The sequence below is a fragment of the Oncorhynchus kisutch genome, linkage group LG8 (assembly GCF_002021735.2).
Source record: "Oncorhynchus kisutch isolate 150728-3 linkage group LG8, Okis_V2, whole genome shotgun sequence".
Taxonomy (NCBI): Eukaryota; Metazoa; Chordata; class Actinopteri; order Salmoniformes; family Salmonidae; genus Oncorhynchus; species Oncorhynchus kisutch.
The window spans coordinates 18,688,081-18,710,761 of NC_034181.2; the positions used below are offsets into that span (position 1 = coordinate 18,688,081).

General features: G+C 45.0%; 1 protein-coding gene across 1 annotated transcript in view; it reads left to right on the forward strand.

Moving 5' to 3' along the window:
- Window positions 1-8,269: 8,269 nt before the first annotated feature.
- The window catches only part of LOC109895147 (NMDA receptor synaptonuclear signaling and neuronal migration factor-like), a 55,595-nt gene continuing 41,183 nt past the window's right edge, over window positions 8,270-22,681 (forward strand). Inside the window, exon 1 of the mRNA XM_031829502.1 lies at window positions 8,270-8,630. Within this exon, the coding sequence (XP_031685362.1) occupies window positions 8,560-8,630 (71 nt within the window). The 5' untranslated portion in view covers window positions 8,270-8,559. The remainder of the gene's footprint in view (window positions 8,631-22,681) is intronic.

Genomic DNA, 22,681 nt, shown 5'->3' on the forward strand with positions numbered 1-22,681 from the left:
GTGCTCGATCGTCAAGTTGTGATGTACTGTACTGACAGGCCTAACACTCAACTGTACACTAGGTCCATCCATATTCATTCAAATAGACTGCTATTTTCTCAGGGAATCTAGTACAATAGTCATTATGTTTGAAATCTGTACTGTACAGTGGATTCGGTGAGAAAAAAAAAACATTGTTACATTACAGCCTTATTCTAAAATTGAAAAAATTGTGTTTTTCTCTCAGCAACCTACACACAATACCCCATAATGACAAAGCAAAAACAGGTTTTTAGAAATGTTTTCTAATTTATAAAAAAAAAGTCAAGGGGTCGGTCTGACTGTTGTATTTATGCACACTTGATAGGATTTCTGTAGGGCTGTATTTATTCACAGTGTGTATGATTTCAGTACGGCTGTATTTATTCACAGTGTGTATGATTTCTGTAGGGCTGTATTTATTCACAGTGTGTATGATTTCAGTAGGGCTGTATTTATTCACAGTGTGTATGATTTCAGTAGGGCTGTATTTATTCACAGTGTGTATGATTTCTGTAGGGCTGTATTTATTCACCGTGTGTATGATTTCTGTAGGGCTGTATTTATTCACAGTGTGTATGATTTCAGTAGGGCTGTATTGATTCACAGTGTGTATGATTTCTGTAGGGCTGTATTTATTCACAGTGTGTATGATTTCTGTAGGGCTGTATTGATTCACAGTGTGTATGATTTCAGTAGGGCTGTATTTATTCACAGTGTGTATGATTTCAGTAGGGCTGTATTGATTCACAGTGTGTATGATTTCTGTAGGGCTGTATTTATTCACAGTGTGTATGATTTCTGTAGGGCTGTATTTATTCACAGTGTGTATGATTTCTGTAGGGCTGTATTGATTCACACTTTGAGAGCTGCTCCGTCCTTTCTTATACATCGCTCTGTCTCCACTTCTCCTCTCAGCCTTCCTCTCTGTGTAGGGTTACAACATTCCAGTAACTCTCAAAATTACCATATTATGGTTGAAAGATTCTGGATTTCCTGCTTATTGCCACCTGATTCCAGGAATATTCCAACCTGGATTTTCTGCTGGAGCAGTGTTAGGGTTGTGTGTGTGAGTGTGTAGTGTTAAACCTACTGTCACTTGGGCAGCGAGCAGAGTTAGACCACAGCAGGAGGGGAACACAGATGGCTTCTTAAATATTCATGGGAGTCCATTTGTCAGCTATGTGTGTTGGAGCTAGTGCTGCTTGAGAGAGAGAGAGAGAGAGAGAGAGAGAGAGAGACACTGACTTTTTGTCTTCCTTTAATGAAACACTTATTTAATTAATCATTAATGATGTGCCTTCACTCCTGTTAGGCTCCTAATGTTCCTTAACTTACTGCAGAGGTTGTAGAGGGCTTTACATCCCACCCCCTCAAACTCCCCCAGGCTCAGTGTTAAAATCTAACATGTCCTCCAGACCCCCTTGCCAGTCCCCAGTCTCTGCAGTCACCTGCAGTGGCGGAAACGTTGGTGGACCCTCCCCCTTTAGCCGCTCAAACATCCCCCTTACCGACTCACAGTGCCTCCTGGACCCTCCTTCACGAATCTCTCCAGCAGCCTAAGAGACGTTATTCCTGTTTGTTGTGCCAGGACTTCCGGGGTTTTCCACTCCTCCTCTCCCAGCAGTCGCAGGTCACCCAGCCTTTGTAACCCCCCTGCCATCAGTTGCCTCTGCAGTGTGGCCGACTGATCCGATCTCAAAGGGATGGCTGGATTGTGGAAGACAGGCTCCTCCCACACCCACAGCCCAGGCTCCACACCCCCTTCTCGTGTGGGCCTTAGCAGCTGCCAGGAAATCAGAAACTTGCTGTACTCAGCTTCTCCAGCTTCATGAGGAACAGCTGCCGGTCCAACCATAATCCGCCAGCTATCCTCAGCAGTGTGCATGCTGGTTCCCTCCAGCTTCATGAGGAACAGCTACCGGTCCAACCCTAATCCGCCAGCTCTCCTCAGCAGCACACATGCTGGTTCCCTCCAGCCAACATCAGTATGATACAGCAGCCCTGCACCACCCTGCTCTCCAGTTCCACCAGGCCCTGTCCTCCTTCATGGACGGTCATGTACAACACTGCCGCCCTCAGCCAGTGATGGCCCGACAAGAAAATAAAAACAAATCCACCAGCTTGTGTTGCAGGTCTGCGGGCAGGGGGGTGTTGAGGACAGCCAGTGTATGCCACAGGGAAGATGCCACCAGGTGGTTGATTATCAGCACCCTACATGACACTTGGCACAGGAGCCACCTCCACCTGGCCAGTCTTCACATCACTGCCTGTGACAGCCCCTCCCGACCCACCTCTGAGCCCAGGCATACACCCAACATTTTAAGCCATTCACAACCCCACTGCAAACCCCCTGGAAGCAGAGGGGCCCTATCCCCCCATAACAGAGCTTTGCTCTTGCCCCAGTTTACCTTAGCTGACGAAGCTCCCCCAAACGCCTTCAGACTAGTCTCTAGTGCCTGCATATCCTGACCATCCCTAACCATCACAGAAATGTAATCTGCATACGCTGACACTGCTATGCCTGCCAACACACCCCATGCCTGTCCAGCACACTCCTGCATAGCAGGCCCCCAAAAGTCTCCATGGCTAATAATATATATATATATATATATATATATATATATATATATATATATATATAACTGCCCCGATAGAAGGCATCCTTGTCTAATGCCCCGTCTCACCCAGACTGGCCTACTGAGCCCCCCTCCCACCTTGAGCGTACATGACGCCCCAGCATACAACAGCTTCACACAGGTCAAAAACCTTTCCCCAAACAGACATCACATTAAAAAAATATATACTCATAGTCCACTCTATCAAAAGCCTTCTCTTGATCTGAAGGGACCAGTCCAAAGTTCACACTAGAACCTCTCGACAAGTCCAAAATGTCCCTGATTAAGAACATGTTGTCCGTGATTGAGCATCCCGGTACACAATAGGTTTGGTCATTGTGTATTATAGAGTCCAGATGGGACTTCAGTCTGTTAGAGAGGACCGTGGCAAATATATTGTGGTCTGCACAGAGCAATTCCACAGGCATCCAGTTCTTAAGTTCACACAAGTCTCCTTTTTTGGGCAGGAGAGTCAGAGCCGTCCGACGGCAGCTCATCGGCAACTCACCTACCCCGATGCATTCACACAACATGCAAAAAAAGTCCAGTCCAATTATTCCCCCAATTTTTTTTATACAACTCCACTGGGAGTCCGACCCCCGGTGCACGGCCATGGCACATCTGGGTTACAGCCACTGCCAGTTCATGGGACAACGGATGAATGTCCATTTCATCCCTCTGTGCCAGAGAGAGCTTAGGGAGTTCTGCAAACAAGACCTGAGCACACATAGGATCACACTGTTCTGCCCTATACAACTCAGTATAATATTCAACAGTCCGCATCTCCCCTACCACAGAGGTCACCCACCCATCAGACAGCCGTAGACAATGCATACCCTTGGCTTCACTGCTCTGTCTTTCCAAACCAAAGAAGAAGGAGCTGGGAGCATCCATCTCCTTGAGCATGGAGAACCTAGCTCTTACAAGTGCTCCCTTTGCTTTAACCTAGAAAAAAAAAATGCTAAATTCCTCCATCTCACTAATACTACGCTTGAGTACCTCCAATATTCTCCTAGCCTCTGAGGATGAGAGAGCTGTATACTGTTGACTGAAAAGACGAATTTTGACTTTCCCCACATCCCACCATTGACTCATACTCCTCTTTGCTGCACTCACCTTTCCCCCAAAAAATCTAGAAATCTGAGCAAAAAGTAGCATACTGTAAGAGCTTTACATTAAACCTCCAATTGGATGCATGCCGAGGCCCTGGTGAAATAGACAGCCGAGCCACGGTTGTGGTGATCCGAAAAACCCACAGGGAGAATGGTAGAACCAAACAGCCTATTGCTCTGATTCCTGGACATGTAAAAATGATCAAGTCGGACTGCACTCACCCTAGCCCCAAAAACCTTCACCCATGTATACTGTCTTGTGTCAGGATGTTTAGTTCTTCAAACATCCACTAGGTCGAACTGTTTAATCATGTCCCATAACACTCCCACTGACCCTGAATGAGGCTCTTCCCCATTTCTGTCTTTCATGAAATCCATTGTGCAGTTCCAGTCCCCACCGACCACCAGCGTCTCCCCAGGCGCCTCCTGTTAGAGTTCCTGTCTAAGACACCCAGAAGGAACCCCCCCCCCCCCCCCTCTCTCCCTGTGACAAAACCCCATGTTGTTAATTTCTGCTTTTACAACAAGCAGCCTAACCCTACACACCTCCTTTTAGGAGTGCATCTTTACAGATAGATCCCATACAAAAAGGACTGCCACCCCTGCACTAAAATTTGGCACAACACACTTGCCCCCTTCCACCAGAGCCCAACAGACTTCATTCACCACATCACTATGCGTCTCCTGCAGAAATAACACCTGTACTTTTTTTTGTTTTACACACTCCTCTTTCCCGGATCTCTGGCACCATTTATATTAAGCGAGCTTACCTAAAGAGTCTCCATAATAGAAAGAGACCAATAGCAACGCTCAAAAAGCCCCAGTGCCAGAAATAAACTATTCATCTGAACAGCGTCTGAAGGTAGAACTTTACACAATATTGTTACCCACTTCCTCAACCTCAACCATTTCCTGGGTGAGAGGACACCATGCCCCTCATTTTTCATAGGATGTTGTGCTGATCTTACAAACTTTCTCTGACAAGAAAAAAACACTTTTATCTACTTTTCAGGAACCTTGTCAGTTCCCTCACCGTGTACTTTGACCCCTCTGCTTGACTGGCTGTCAGCTCTGGACCCATTGAGTCTGGAAAAAAATCCCCCCCTCATCATCCTCAGACTCACTTTCCACCTCCTCATCTCTATCTCCCATCCTGACCACCTGCCCTTTCTCTAGTTGGGGCCTCCCCCCAGCACCAGGAAATGGTTCCTTGGTGCCTTTGACCACCCCAGCCTCTCCCTTCTAACCTCCTTTCTTCTCCCCCCTTTTTCCTTGACCCCCCCCCCCCCCAAGTCTCTTACAATTCCCCACTGTACTCTCCTCATCCACTAGCATAACCTGACTAGACCCAGCCTCATCTACACCACAATCTGTAGCTTGACTAGACCCAGCCTCAGCTGCCCCACCATCTCTAGCCTGACTAGGCTCAGCCTCATCTGCACCACTGGTATGACTAGGCCCAGCCTCTGCTGCCTGCATCTCATTGCCCCCTGCACGTTGACCTCGATTTCCCCCACTGGCTCTTGTACCCTCATCTTGTCTACGACCTGTGGGCACGCAAAGCTCTTATGCCCCAAATCCCCACACGCAAACTGTAGACTATCTGTGCTGGCAAACCCTGTGTAGAGCCCCTCCCCATGCCTCACTTTAAAATGCACATTTAGCTGTTGCTCATTGTTATTCAGAAACATGAACACTTGCCATCGCAACGAAACAGCATCTGCCTGAAAGCCTGCTGACAGTACACGAAAACCGCTAGCAAACTTACCAAAACAACTCCGTTCTTTCCTGATTTATCATCCGTATTAAACAGAGGCAAATTTGCGAATACCACCCTGGTCAAACGGGTAGAAAGAGGTGAAATTGGCACCAACACACCCCTTATAAATATTCCATTAGCAATGAGCCTACCCACCAAATTAGCTCTTTTTTGATGAACACAGCCATCGCTTTGCTCATTCTGGAAGCGGAATGTTTAAAATTCAACCTTAACTCCATTCTCAGGGACACAACTGAATCCATGCCGTAACGACGGCGTCTCCTCCACGCTAGGCTGAGAAGCCACACCTTCCAAACCCCAGGAAACTAAAACTCTGTCCTCTTCCACCATAACTTTGAAAAAAAACTGGATACCGCTAAAACAAAAATTGAAAAAAAGACCAAGGACAGAATCAAAAGTGAGGACAGAGCCCTCCACACCAAACACTCAAACTCCAAAAAAAAACTCCCAGCATCTCACTGCGAGAGAGAGAGAGAACGTCAAGCTTCCCTGTACACAGGGGAGTGTACGTGAGGTGCTGTTGAACTGGATTCTCTGGGAGGGAAGACACACCCATGTTGGCGGTCATCTTAGTGACCATGTGACAGACATTTTTAGATACTCAATACTGGCTGACGCTCATGTAAACAAAAACCCTGGAGACCCAACAGGAAAACCTATTTGCACAAAAAGTACATTTAAATTGCCTGTAAATATAATTGTTAGTATAGTATAATTATGAGACAGGCTTTGTTTGTATCCAGACACTCAAAGCCAAGCCTTTTAAAATCAGACTAGAATGTTATTTGGAGGTTGGGTGCCCATTACTACTGCTCGTCTGTGTGTATGCTGCCTGCACCTCATGCCTATTCATTTGCGTTTGTCCTAGTTAAATCCTATATTCCATCTACCTCTAAGACTGGGCAGGGCCAACCATAGGTCTGGCCAGGCAGACAAGTACCCACCATGCTTGCCAGAAGGCACCTTTAAGTAGAGAAATAGGCAGGTACTCTTCTGACTGTCTCGCAATCATTTTGATTATTTAACATGGCCCAAAAGCTCAAAAAAAGAAAGAAAGTAACTTCTCTCCTAAAGCCAACCCCATCCCTTGCTAATGTTGTGGTCTGAATTTCTCTCCCACTATCTGCCCATTGTACTAATAAACACACCCCCAGGAAACGGTCTTAACTCTTCCTCTTTTGCCTGCAAATCTGAAGAGGACTCGCTAGTAAGTACATCTGCATGGTCAGATGTCCAAATGTGCTCTAGCATTAGTGTTCTCTATGATGTCCACATGGAACTGTTTCTAATCTATCAGGCTGTCATCTCTTCTACAAATATGAGAAAAACATTCACGCTACTTTCTTCCTCTACAATATTTCAAAAACTGAAGGGTGGTTCGCACACAAAAATAGACAAAACAGAAATTAATTTCTCATTTTCACTAAATTAATTTCCTTCTTGGTTTTCAGCAGGCATGAGAAAAATTCACACTGGTGTCTCAGTGTCAAGTGTGTGTAACTGAACCATACTTTCTCCACTTCTCTACCCATCCCTTGGTCTCTGTCTGGATGTCTCTGCTGTCCTCAGTAGCAACCCGTCAGTTCTGTGGATCCAAAGACACATGACACATCCCCCTATATAGTGCATTACTTTTGATGGGCTCTGGTCAAAAGTAGTACACTATATTGGGAATAGGATGCCATTTGGGATGCACACCTTTTTTGTTTTGTTTTACATTGCTGTCACATGCTGCCTTTCCATCATAGATACTGTCCATGGTGCTGAAAGAGCTGTTGGTATGGTATGGTTGGTCGATGATGTCATCTCTGTATATAATGTGTTGATGTCAGTGACAAGGTCACCAAGATATATGATGATTCAGGCTTTGCTTTGAGGCAAGGGCTGACTTACTTCCGCTTCATAAATAATAATTGTGCCATAGGATGCACAATTCAATGGGATATGAGTCATGCCTATTGAGTACCTCTTAGCAAAAGTGGAAATGAAAGTAGGCTACTCAATCTAGAGTATATAATGTGATAATGTTTTCTTCCAGTCAGTCTTTATTCTCACTGTCCTTGCAACTGGTTTCATAATAAATGAACAGTTCATGGCAATCTGTTAGCTAACCAAAATGGCACTATTCCAAATCATATAAAATCAAATCAAAGTTAATTGTCACCTGCAACGAATACAACCTTACAGTGAAATGCTTACTTACAGGCTCTAACCAATAGTGCAAAAAAAGATTAGGTGAACAATAGGTCAGTAAAGAAAAACAGTACAAAAACAGGCTATTAAAAGTAGCGAGGCTATAAAAGTAGCGAGGCTATATACAGTAGCGAGGCCACATACAGACACCGGTTAGTCAGGCTGATTGAGTTAGTATGCACATGTAGACATGGTTAAAGTGACTATGTATATATGATGAACATGGAGTAGCAGTAGCGTAAAAGAGGGGTTTGCGGGTGGTGGGTGGGACACAACGCAGATAGCCCGGTACCGCTTGCCATGCGGTAGTAGAGAGAACAGTCTATGACTGGGGTGGCTGGGGTCTGACAATATTTAGGGCTGTTCTATTCAAACAGCACACTTATGTATGTTCCATAGACGGCTCTGAATGACCCAGCCCTCACCTGCTACAGTCATATCATTCTGGGGGCATGGGGGGGGGGGTGTAGTCCTTTTATGGCTGTCGTTTCCTTCCTGTCCGCCCATTCCTCTCCGCTTCAGTTGAATCAATGAGGAATTGAGCGCAACAGAGGCAGGCAGTCAACCGCGCGCAACGAGCCACCAGTGCATCTGCTGTTGATACGCTCGCAGTCACACACTACAGGCTTTCCATCTTTAACGTGAGCTTTATAGATTGAAATTTAATGAGTATGAAATAACAAAACTGGTTAAAATACTCAGGGGAAAGGGGTGTTTTTCCTCCAGGTGTGATTGTTCCGCTTTTCCTCCGTTTTTTCTACGGACGTTTCTTCCTTCATATCTGATCGCCCATCAGTGGAATGATCTGGCTTTTATCTTGTGTCGTTTCCACTTCACCATGGGAACTGCCGGGTCCAAAAGGAAGACTTTAAGGACCGATGCAATATCTTCTGTGGCCGCAAAAGTTAGGTGAGTGCCCGGGGGCCGGAGCTCCTCGGTAGCTCTCTGGTATAATAACTGGAGGGATGCATGGTGCATGTCACGGTGCTGATGTAAACGCGTTTACCGGGCGAAGTAGCGACTCCGCTGAATTGTTCGAGCAGTAATCTCAAACTAGCTGAAACTGAAGTTATAATTATGAACAAATGCTAGCCTATAATATATTTGTTTCCCAGTTTACTGCTGTGGCTTTGTGATCAAATATCTGCTTTACAAAAGTATTTACATTGCAATTATTTCTTTAATTTCATTGATAGGCTAAATCTGCTGTCATAGCTACCTTCCTGTAACTTATATTCCTCTACTGTATTTTATTTGTATTAGGCAACAATGATAATGCATCTTTCCAAGTCCTTGGACAGCATTGGGAATTTGTAACAGCTTTTTTTGGCAACAGAACATGCTGTTATGGATTTTTTGGCATCATGGTTTGAGCAGTAAGAGTTAGTAAAATAAGCGGTTTAATTGTACACTCCTTATGTACTGTAGACTACTGTATTTTTCTTCGAGCTTACACTTCCTACTACCAAGCTTCTTGAAGCCCAGTAGCCTAAAGGGGGTTATTAGTATTTTTTACTTTTTAGATAAGTTACTTAGGAGTGTTTGATCTGACATGAAAAGGCATATGAAATGCCACCAATCAACTGCACACAGCATTGAATCCTAAACCCTTGATTGTAAATGGCATGTAGCATGGTTGGCAACAACACATTTTTTTAAATGTTTCAACTGTTAAGCTTTCCAACGAACAGGCTCTGGGATCTACAGTGTGCCAGAAAATGTATTTTACACTATTATTTAAACACCAAAAAGGCAAGAAACGTGCCTGAGTTTGGTCAAATTGTAGTTTTCAAATACCTATAATTGGGCATGACACACCATGGAGCTAGGAACACAAGCATTTTGCTACACCCACAATAACATCTGCTAAATATGTGTATGTGACCAATAAACACCAAAACAGCATGAAGCATGCCTGCATTAGGTCAATTTTTTTGTTGTTGTAAGATCTATAATTAGGGATGACACAATGTTTATGACTCATCTCTAACACATCAGGTTTGGTGATTATATTCCTTGAAGAACCATGAGTCATGCCCTCACACCTTTCACACAGTGCCAGATGTGTCAGAGCGCTGTCACTTAATCCTGTGTGCTGAATATTGTAATATGTAACATTGCAAGATTGAGCTTTTCAGAAGAACTTTGCAGCACACCATGTCATGTCACCCACAGACTGATCTCACTGTGCAGGCATTGAGCGCTCTCTTACACCTCAACCTCAGACAGACTAGATTTATTTTTGTTCTCACTCTCTCCTCTCCCCACTCTTTCCCTTTTCAGTCATATGGTCTTTTTAAAACACACAGCATAAATCAAACTGATCAGTGTCAAATACATATTATTGGACTGAGGCCCAAGAGCCATGTTTTCTATTCTATGACAGATGTCGAGACATGTTAATGGCTCTTCAGGAAGCAATCCCCCAGAGCTTTAGTGTACCGTTTTACCCGTAGATAGCCTAGACAACCCACTGATGGAATGGTGGTGTGGCATCACATCACTTTTGCCTCAGAATCACAATCACTGACTGATTGGTTGTCAGATGAGTTTGGACCTTGAGTGTAAAACCATTTCATCCCTCTGACTGACAAACAGCCCCAATCTCTTCTGTGTTGTGTATTTGTCTCAGAGTCTGAATGGCTGGCATAACTGTTGAGTCCTACTTTTGACAACTGAATCTAGCTAATGAATGGACAAGTCACATCTGCTTAGAAGAATGGATTCCCTTAAAGCTGCCCAAACTTTATTAAACTGATATCTTAATTTCTTTCTTTTTACTTTTGAGATTGTGTGTATTGTTTTGTATTACTAAGTATTATCACTGCACTGTTGGAGCTAGAAACACAAGCTTCTCGCTGCATCTGCGATAACATCTGCAAATGTGTGTAGCGACCAATAAACTTTGACTGGATTTGACTACCGTAAATTGACCCTGGTAAGTCTTTCCTAATTGACCTGACTAGCCTACTGTATGTGCTTCTGGACAGGGATTAGACATTTGGAACATCTACATAAGTCACAAAGCTGACCAAGCAAAAGTAAATGACTGGTAATGCTGTTCTAATTTAGCCAAGTATTATATGTACTTTAGCCACCTATGGAGAGAAATGCCAGGGACCCTATTGCAGCTCTGATGATCTGCAGAGACTGAATGCTGAAGGTCACCGTTTCCCTGTAACATTTTGATTTTGTATTTTTTATTTCACCTTTATTTAATCAGGAAGGCTAGTTGAGAACAAGTTCTCATTTGCAACTGCGACCTGGCCAAGATAAAGCAAAGCAGTTCGACACAAAACAACAGAGTTACACAGAAAAAAAAACATATACTTTTTCTACTGTATTATTGACTATATACAGCATGTGCAAATGAGGTAGGATAAGGGAGGTAAGGCAATAAATAGGCCATGGTGGCAAAGTATTTACAATATAGCAATTAAACACTGGAATGGTAGATGTGCAGAAGATGAATGTGCAAGTAAAGATACTGGGATGCAAAAGGAGAAAGATAAATAAATACAGTATGGGGATGAGGTAGGAGTAACGATCATCTATGGTGGAAGGTGAGGACCAAAGTGCAGCGTGGTAAATGTTCCGATTTTTTATAAAATAACTGAACACAATAAACAAACGAACAGTCCCATATGGTGAATGAAAAAACACTAAAACAGGAAATAGTCACCCACAAAACCCAGGTGGGAAAAGGCTACCTAAGTAGGATTCTCAATCAGAGACAACGAACGACACCTGCCTCTGATTGAGAACCATACCAGGCCAAACACAAAACAACAGACTACCCACCCCAACTCACACCCTGACCAAACTAAAGCAAAGACATAATAAAGGAACTAAGGTCAGAACGTGACAGTAGTTGGATGGGCTATTTACAGATGCAGTGATCTGGGAGCTGCTTTGACAAAGGTGCTTAAAGATAGTGAGGGAAATATGAGTCTCCAGCTTCAGTGATTTTTAAAGTTCATTCCAGTCATTGGCAGCAGAGAACTGGAAGGAAATGGGCCCAAAGGAAGAATTGGTTTTGGGGGTGACCAGTGAGATATAACTGCTGGAGCGCGTGCTACAGGTGGGTGCTGCTATGGTGACCAGTAAGCTGAGATAAGCCGAGGCTTTACCTAGCAGAGACTTGTAAATGACCTGGAGCCAGTGGGTTTGGTGACGAGTATGAAGCGAGGGCCAGCCAACGAGAGTGTACAGGTCGCAGTGGTGGGTAACGGATGGCACTGTGATAGACTGCGTCCAATTGGTTGAGTAGAGTGTTGGAGGCTAATTTGTAAATACATCGCCAAAGTCGAGGATCGGTAGGATGGTCAGTTGAGTGTGTTTGGCAGCATGAGTGAAGGATGCTTTGTTAAATTGGAAGCCAATTCTAGATTTAATTTTGGATTGGAGATGCTTAATGAGAGTCTGGAAGGAGAGTTCACAGTAACCAGACACCTAGGTATGTGTAGTTGTCCACAGAACCGTCCAGAGTAGTGATGCTGGACGAGCGGGCAGGTGCGGGTAGTGATCGGTTGAAGAGCATGCATTTAGTTTTACTTGCATATATGAGCGGTTGGAGGCCACGGAAGGAGAGTTGTATGGCATCGAAGCTCATCTGGAGGTTAGTTATTACAGTGTCCAAAGAAGGCCCAGGGGTATACAGAATGGTGTTGTCTGAATAGAGGTGGATCAGAGACTCACCAATAGCAAGAGCGACATCATTGATGTATACAGAGAAGTAGTTCTGACAACTAACCCATGTTACTCAGGACATATCTTACCACACATATTATGTACAGTGGGGAGAACAAGTATTTGATAACCTGCTAAATCGGCAGTGTTTCCTACTTACAAAGCATGTAGAGGTCTGTAATTTTTATCATAGGTACACTTCAACTGTGAGAGACGGAATCTAAAACAAAAATCCAGAAAATAACATTGTACGATTTTTAAGTAATTAATTTGCATTTTATTGCATGACATAAGTATTTGATCACCTACCAACCAGTAAGAATTCCGTCTCTCACAGACCTTTTACTTTTTCTTTAAGAAGCCCTCCTGTTCTCCACTCATTATCTGTATTAACTGCACCTGTTTGAACTTGTTACCTGTATAAAAGTCACCTGTCCACACACTCAGACTCCAACCTCTCCACAATGGCCAAGGCCAGAGAGCTGTGTAAGGACATCAGGGATAAAATTGTAGACCTGCGCAAGGCTGGGATGGGCTACAGGACAATAGGCAAGCAGCTTGGTGAGAAGGCAACAACTGTTGGCGCAATTATTAGAAAATGGAAGAATTTCAAGATGACGGTCAATCACCCTCAATCTGGGGCTCCATGCAAGATCTCACCTCGTGGGGCATCAATGATCATGAGGAAGGTGAGAGATCATCCCAGAACTACATGGCAGTACCTGTCAGCCCAAGATGGCGTAGCAGTAGGTCGTCCTGTCCTGTCGTGTCCCTGTATATATCGGTTCTTTTTCGTTTTTTACATATTTTCTCCACATATCTCTTTGAAAACATTTTGCTAAACCCTAAGCTTCCAAATACTCTCCTGCAACCCGACTCACCCAATGTAGCTATTTTTCCTAAAGTATTTATATTTACTTCGGGACCCCTCAACTGAAGCTAGCCAGCTAACCAGCGGGTATGCTAGCGGTCTTCAGCTAACCGGTCATCAGCTAACCTGTAGTTCGGAAAGCTCTCGCCTGTTCGTACAACGCGACTTTAACCAGAGCATAACGGACCTATTTATTTTTCATCCCCGGATTCATCCCCGGATTCCCACCGCAAACGGAACATCTTTCAGCTGGATTTTTCAGCAACTAGCTATCTAGCTAAACCGCAACCCCGGATTACTCCTGGCTAGCGTTTCCACCCACTTAGCTTGAAGCTAGCCCGGCCGTAGCACCTGTGCTACCACCGTAGCATACTCCTGAGCTACAATACCCAGGCCCATGACCGGTCTACCGATGTCATCGCAGGAAGAGGAATAAACAGACTCACCCCATCGCGACGTCCCCCAAAGGCTAACTCTCTAGCCCTCGCTATCTCCCTGCTTGCTAATTCGGCCTGCTAACTGCTAGCTTGTCCAGCTCCGGTCCGCTAACTGCTACCTTGTCTAGCCCGGGCCTACAAACTGTTAGCTTGTTAGCACAGGCCTGCTAACCGCCCGAATCGCCGCGTCCCAAACGCTCACCGGACCCATATTTACTTTCTATCTCTTTTGACTTTTAATTTGTTTATACCTTCCGGAAACCTGCCTCACCCAATGTGATACGGAATCGCTATTATTTTTTTATTTTTAGAACACACTCAAGAACCTCCAGAAGCTAACCAGCTAACTAGCTACAATCTATTTAGTCATTGTTAGTTTTTTAAAACCTGGATAACACTCGCCAGTCCAGCTTCCCTGCCCCATCCACCGCTGCCCCCTGGACACTGATCTCTTGGCTACATAGCTGATGCACGCTGGACTGTCCATTAATCACGGTACTCCATTCTGCTTGTTTGTTTTATCTGTTGGCCCCGTTGCCTAGTCTACGCCATTTTACCTGCTGTTGTTGTGCTAGCTGATTAGCTGTTGTCTCACCTACTGTTTTAGCTAGCTTTCCCAATTCAACACCTGTGATTACTGTATGCCTCGCTGTATGTCTCTCTCAAATGTCAATATGCCTTGTATACTGTTGTTCAGGTTAGTTATCATTGTTTTAGTTCACAATGGAGCCCCTAGTTCCACTCTTCATGCCCCTGATAACTCCTTTGTCCCACCTCCCACACATGCGGTGACCTCACCCATTACTACCAGCATGTCCAGAGATACAACCTCTCTCATCATCACCCAGTGCCTGGGCTTACCTCCGCTATACCCGCACCCCACCCCACCATACCCCTGTCTGCGCATTATGCCCTGAATATATTCTACCATGCCCAGAAACCTGCTCCTCTTATTCTCTGTCCCCAACGCTCTAGGCGACCAGTTTTGATAGCCTTTAGCCGCACCCTCATACTACTCCTTCTCTGTTCCGCGGGTGATGTGGAGGTAAACCCAGGCCCTGCATGTCCCCAGGCACCCTCATTTGTTGACTTCTGTGATCGAAAAAGCCTTGGTTTCATGCATGTCAACATCAGAAGCCTCCTCCCTAAGTTTGTTTTACTCACTGCTTTATCCTGGAAGGACATTGACCTCATCCCGTCAGTTGAGGATGCCTGGTCATTCTTTAAAAGTAACTTCCTCACCATTTTAGATAAGCATGCTCCGTTCAAAAAAATGCAGAACTAAGAACAGATATAGCCCTTGGTTCACCCCAGACCTGACTGCCCTCGACCAGCACAAAAACATCCTGTGGCGGACTGCAATAGCATCGAATAGTCCCCGTGATATGCAACTGTTCAGGGAAGTCCGGAACCAATACACGCAGTCAGTCAGGAAAGCTAAGGCCAGCTTCTTCAGGCAGAAGTTTGCATCCTGTAGCTCCAACTCCAAAAAGTTCTGGGACACCGTGAAGTCCATGGAGAACAAGAGCACCTCCTCCCAGCTGCCCACTGCACTGAGGCTAGGTAACACGGTCACCACTGATAAATCCATGATTATCGAAAACTTCAATAAGCATTTCTCAACGGCTGGCCATGCCTTCCGCCTGGCTACTTCAACCTCGGCCAACAGCTCCGCCCCCCCCGCAGCTCCTCGCCCAAGCCTCTTCAGGTTCTCCTTTAACCAAATCCAGATAGCAGATGTTCTGAAAGAGCTGCAAAACCTGGACCCGTACAAATCAGCTAGGCTTGACAATCTGGACCCTCTATTTCTGAAACTATCTGCCACCATTGTCGCAACACCTATTACCAGCCTGTTCAACCTCTCTTTCATATCGTCTGAGATCCCCAAGGATTGGAAAGCTGCCGCAGTCATCCCCCTCTTCAAAGGGGGAGACACCCTGGACCCAAACTGTTACAGACCTATATCCATCCTGCCCTGCCTATCTAAGGTCTTCGAAAGCCAAGTCAACAAACAGGTCACTGTCCATCTCGAATCCCACCGCACCTTCTCCGCTGTGCAATCTGGTTTCCGAGCCGGTCATGGGTGCACCTCAGCCACACTCAAGGTACTCAACGATATCATAACCGCCATCGATAAAAGACAGTACTGTGCAGCAGTCTTCATCGACCTTGCCAAGGCTTTCGACTCTGTCAATCACCATATTCTTATCGGCAGACTCAGGAGCCTCGGTTTTTCGGATGACTGCCTTGCCTGGTTCACCAATTACTTTGCAGACAGAGTTCAGTGCGTCAAATCGGAGGGCATGCGGTTTGGTCCTCTGGCAGTCTCTATGGGGGTGCCACAGGGTTCAATTCTCGGGCCGACTCTTTTCTCTGTGTATATCAATGATGTTGCTCTTGCTGCGGGCGATTCCCTGATCCACCTCTACGCAGACGACACCATTCTATATACTTTCGGCCCGTCTTTGGACACTGTGCTATCTAACCTCCAAACAAGCTTCAATGCCATACAACACTCCTTCCGTGGCCTCCAACTGCTCTTAAACGCTAGTAAAACCAAATGCATGCTTTTCAACCGGTCGCTGCCTGCACCCGCATGCCCGACTAGCATCACCACCCTGGATGGTTCCGACCTAGAATATGTGGACGTCTATAAGTACCTAGGTGTCTGGCTAGACTGCAAACTCTCCTTCCAGACTCATATCAAACATCTCCAATCTAAAATCAAATCAAGAGTCGGCTTTCTATTCTATTTAACAAAGCCTCCTTCACTCACCTTCACTCACTCACTCTCCTTCACTCACGCCGCCAAGCTTACCCTAGTAAAACTGACTATCCTACCGATCCTCGACTTCGGCGATGTCATCTACAAAATGGCTTCCAACACTCTACTCAGCAATTCTGGATGCAGTCTATCACAGTGCCATCCGTTTTGTCACTAAAGCACCTTATACCACCCACCACTGCGACTTGTATGCTCTAGTCGGCTGGCCCTCGCTACATATTCGTCGCCAGACCCACTGGCTCCAGGTCATCTACAAGTCCATGCTAGGTAAAGCTCCGCCTTATCTCAGCTCACTGGTCACGATGGCAACACCCATCCGTAGCACGCGCTCCAGCAGGTGTATCTCACTGATTATCCCTAAAGCCAACACCTCATTTGGCCGCCTTTCGTTCCAGTACTCTGCTGCCTGTGACTGGAACGAATTGCAAAAATCGCTGAAGTTGGAGACTTTTATCTCCCTCACCAACTTCAAACATCAGCTATCTGAGCAGCTAACCGATCGCTGCAGCTGTACATAGTCTATTGGTAAATAGCCCACCCTTTTCACCTACCTCATCCCCATACTGTTTTTATTTATTTACTTTTCTGCTCTTTTGCACACCAATATCTCTACCTGTACATGACCATCTGATCATTCATCACTCCAGTGTTAATCTGCAAAATTGTAATTATTTGCCTACCTCCTCATGCCTTTTGCACACATTGTATATAGACTCCCCCTTTGGTTTCTACTGTGTTATTGACTTGTTAATTGTTTACTCCATGTGTAACTCTTTGTTGTCTGCTCACACTGCTAAGCTTTATCTTGGGCAGGTCGCAGTTGCAAATGAGAACTTGTTCTCAACTAGCCTACCTGGTTAAATAAAGGTGAAAAAAATAATAATAATAATAATAATAACCTGGTCAATGACCTGAAGAGAGCTGGGACCACAGTCTCAAAGAAAACCATTAGAAACACATTACTCCGTCATGGATTAAAATCCTGTAGCGCACGCAAGGTCCCCCTGCTCAAGCCAGCGCATGTCCAGGCCAGTCTGAAGTTTGCCAATGACCATCTGGATGATCCAGAGGAGTAATGGGAGAAGGTCATGTGGTCTGATGAGACAAAAATAGAGCTTTTTGGTCTAAACTCCACTCGCCGTGTTTGGAGGAAGAAGGATGAGTACAACCAAGAACACCATCCCAACCGTGACGCATGGAGGTGGAAACATCATTCTTTGGGGATGCTTTTCTGCAAAGGGGACAGGACGACTGCACCGTATTGAGGGGAGGATGGATGGGGAGATCCATGTATCGCGAGATCTTGGCCAACAACTTCCTTCCCTCAGTAAGACCCAAAACACACAGCCAGGGCAACTAAGGAGTGGCTAGCCAGTCTCCAGACCTGAACCCAATAGAAAATCTTTGGAGGGAGCTGAAAGTCCGTATTGCCCAGCGACGGCCCTAAAAACTGAAGGATCTAGAGAAGGTCTGTATGGAGGAGTGGGCCAAAATCCCTGCTGCAGTGTGTGCAAACCTGGTCAAGAACTACAGGAAACGCATGAGCTCTGTAATTGCAAACAAAGGTTTCTGTACCAAATATTAGTTTCTGCTTTTCTGATGTATCAAATACTTATGTCATGCAATAAAATGCAAATGAATTACTTAAAAATCATACAAATGTGATTTTCTGGATTTTTGTTTTAGATTCAGTCTCTCACAGTTGAAGTGTACCTGTGATAAAAATGACAGACCTCTACATGCTTTGTACGTAGGAAAACCTGCAAAATCGGTAGTGTTTCAAATACTTGTTCACCCCACTGTATGTACTGCTAGAATGACGGTAAAACATTGAGGACACAGTCTCCTCTATTCTGTTATTTTCTATTGTTAATCTTCCTTGGCTAGACTAAGGCAGGATTCATCAGTAGAATGGGTTCGACAGGAATGTTGCAGCGCAGAGCAGACACAGGGTGGTTTCAGCCCAGAGGCCCATCCATACACCCAAGGTAATGGACTGATCTGTGCAACAAAATATTGATGTAACATTGGAATACGTGTACACTTGACTACACTAGGTCTTTTAGTAGAATTCGGAGGAATATTATTGCAAAAGGTGAATTGATTTATCTTTTCTTCCAAAATGTATTTAACCTGCTGTGTATTCTGAACCCTCCCGGCTTGTTTCTCATAAGACCCAATTTGTTTGTTTAATATCTCCCAGTGCAGTGTGAGTTTAGGGTACATAGGGTAGAGATTCATTTTTCTAAATGCCCGCCTAAATCACTCCCTGATGGGACCACTGCTCTGCTGCCTCTTCATCAAGTTGACATCAGCAGCATCGTTTCTTTAAAAATCAGTGTTTTGATTTGTGCACATACTTATTAAGCATTCAAGTTTACATCCCATATTAAACATGAATTGTCATGACAAATGTTTAGCGATTTGATTTGGAAGGAAACTATGATACAAATACGTGTTGACACTATCTGACATTCACTTTAATGTTCTCAGCAGCCTTCTACTTTTGGAATCCTATGTCTTTAACAGTTGGGTATAGCACTCAATAGAATTCCTGAAGTGTTGACGTAACTGTTGAATCTGTGGTACAATGTCATTCCATGGCTTCACCCATCATACCAGGCAGTGTGCAGTACTATCCACAGCAGGAACAGCACAGTGGAGTTCACGCCATCACAGTCACCATTAGCCCAGTTTGGTTGTTACTGCACTTCTAGGATTCTACATCCACATTGCAAGCCTGACATGCTTCTGCTGCCATGGTATAAATATGAGGAATAACTGGTTCAACACCCTATAGTTGTATTCCCATAGGATACAGTACATTGGTCTTCGGATGGGTGCGTCCGAACTTGCACCCTATTCCCTATATAGTGGAATAGGGTGCCATTTGGCCCGCCACATTAGTATTACTCAGTCACAGTGCCCTAGGGCTGAACCTACAGCCACGTCTGACAGAGGGGTAATTGTCTGTCTGACACCTAGTGTTTATTGTCTGAATCTCAGGCCATCTCAGTACTAATGTTTCTTAATTAAGCCACCAGCCTTTTCATCCAAACCTCTCTCTCTCTGTATGGCAGGGATTACAGTGTAGAGGAGAGGTATCTGCGTTCTGGCTGCTGTAATTACTCTGATTACAGCCTGGACTGTAATAATACAGGGATGCAGTGATACAAGGGAGGCTGCCTGACCTCATTGATCTGAGTAATTACACCCATGTCACCGTTGCTCCGACGGCAGGCGGAAAAGCTGGATGGAACGCAGGATACAGCGGGTCAGGAACTAACACCAAATACTCATTGAGCGCCGTAGCTGCCCAGACATTCTCATGTTATGCTTAGCCGGGCTGAGCCTGCGTCCCAATGGCACCCTTTTCCCTATACAGGCCTCGATCAAAAGTAGTACAGTATGTAGGGAGTCGGAGCCATCTGGGATGCAGACTGAGACTATCTGCACATGGTCAAAATACACATGAACTCTACTAGGCTTTAACTACCCAGTGATTTTCTACATCTGGGGTCTATGGTTTAATCCAATTACAAAGCAATATTTCTTACGGACTCTGACAAACATTCATTTAATCACCTAACAACCACAGTGTAGAGAGCGAGACTGAGAAAACAGCCAGCAGGGACTTGGGAGGCCTGCCAAATCGGAGATTTCCGAGACAGTGAACAAGCGAGAACAAGAAACTTTGTTTGTTTGTTGTTTCAACTTCATTTCACTCAATTTTGTGTACTTGTATTGGAGAGAGAACAGTTCAGAGGAGAAGACGAGAGAGAGGGACTGAGGAAGATGGAAAGAGGAAGGTAAGAGCGGGAATGAGGAAGATGGGCTGTCTCAGAAAGAGACAGTGAGGGAGATGGATACGGGAGATATTTGGGGTGTCTCAGAAAAAGGTCATCTTCTCAGAGAGATGATCTGAGTGGTGGGATTCAGTGGGTGAGGAGGAATACACTGCCCCTCTTTTTCCAAATTACTCTAAGAGCCTCATTTGGTGTCCCTGAGACACTTGTTTTTCACTGAGACACCCAGGGCCAGAACACAGAAGGCTTGCTCCTTGACACAGATAGGAGAGAGGCTTCAGACAGACACATCCAGGCATCTCATGGAGCTGAACTCTACGAGTTTCTGTCTTTCAAAGATTATTTTAATATCATTTATAGGGCCAGTATTCCTTCTTGACAACCTGATGAGGAACAACTCTGGGCCCTAGTTCTAGCCTATATACCCTATTGCTTTTAACTAGGGCCTGGAATTTTTCCAGGTCAGGTAACCATACTCATGTTCTCGATTAGGGCCCCTCATGTATTTGTCGTCCTAGCCCTCTGCACACATCAGTAATGCCTTTACATTGCACCCCACTGTATGTAGTGTATATATCCCCAGGCACATTGGCTTGATGTATAGGCTTGGCTACCACAGCGGAATGGTATCAAACAAAGTTTTTTATGTGTTTGATGCCATTTTATTTGTTCTGTTCCAGACATTATGAGCCGTCCTCCCCTCAGCAGCCTCCACTGTTGGCTACAGTATTCATGTCTGACCAGGCCACTATTTACACATATGTTTATTCCCTTATACCCTACAGAGCCAAAAAGAAAAGCCAAGGTTGCGTTTGGCTTGCAAAAGCATTCACCGCCCCCCCCCCCCCCCCCCCCCCTGTAATTTTTCCTGTTTTGTTGCCTTACAAATTGGAATTAAAATTGATTTCTTGGGGGGTTTGTATAATTTGATTTACACAACATGTCTACCACTTTGAAGATGCACATTTTCTATCTTGTGAAACAAACAAGAAAACAGAACTTGAGCGTGCATAACTATTCACCCACCAAAGTCAATACTTTGTAGAGCCACCTTTTGCATTAATTACAGCTGCAAGTCTCTTGGGTTATGTCTCTATAAGCTTGGCACATCTAGCCACTAGGATTTTTGCCCATTCTTCAAGGCAAAACTGCTCTAGCTCCTTCAGAGTTGGATGGGTTCTGCTGGTGTACAGCAATCTTTAAGTCATACCACAATTCTCAATTGGATTGAGGTCTGGGCTTGGACTAGACCATTCCAAGACATTTAAATGTTTCCCCTTAAACCACTTGAGTGTTGCTTTAGCAGTATGCTTAGGGTCATTGTCCTGCTGGAAGGTGAACCTCCGTCCCAGTCTAAAATCTCTGCAAGACTGAAACAGGATTCCCTACAAGAATTTCAATTTTAGTTGGGTGGCCTATTTACAGATGGGCTTTGTACAGGTGCAATGATCTGTAAGCTGCTCTGACAGCTGATGCTTAGAGTTGGTGAGGGAGATAAGTCTCCAGCTTTAGTGATTTTTGCAATTCATTCCAGCCATTGGCAGCAGAGAACAGGAAGGAAAGGCGGCCAAACGAGGTGTTGGCTTTGGCGATGACCAGTGAAATATACCTGCTGGAGCGTGTGCTATGTTGCTATGGTGACCAGTGAGCTGAGATAAGGCGGGGCTTTACCTAGCAAAGACTTGTAGATGACCTGGAGCCAGTGGGTTTGGCGACAAATTTGAAGCGAGGGCCAGCCAACGAGGTCATACAGGTCGAGGTGGTGGGTAGAATATGGGGCTTTGGTGACAAAACGTATGGCACGGTGATAGACTACATCCAATTTTCTGAGTAGAGTGTTGGAGGCTATTTTCTAAATTACATCGCCAAAGTCGAGGAACGGTAGGGTAGTCAGTTTTACGAGGGTATGTTTAGCAGCATAAGTGAAGGATGCTTTGTTGCAAAATAGGAAGCCGATTCTAGATTTAATTTTGGATTGGAGATGCTTAATATGAGGCTGGAATGAGAGTTCAGTCTTAACAGACACCTAGGTATTTGTAGTTGTCCACATATTCTAAGTCAGAACCGTCCAGAATAGTTATGCTAGTCGGGCGGGCAGGTGCAGGCAGTGATCGGTTGAAGAGCATGCGTTTAGTTTTACTTGCATATAAGAGCAGTTGGAGGCCATGGAAGGAGAGTTGTATGGCATCGAAGCTCATCTGGAGGTTTGTTAACAGTGACCAAAGAAGGGCCAGAGGTATACAGAATGGTGTCGTCTGCGTAGAGGTGGATCAGAGACTCACCAGCAGCAAGAGCGACATCATTGATCTATACAGAGAAAAGAGTCGGCCTGAGAATTGAAGCCTGGGGCACCCCCATAGAGACTGTCAGAG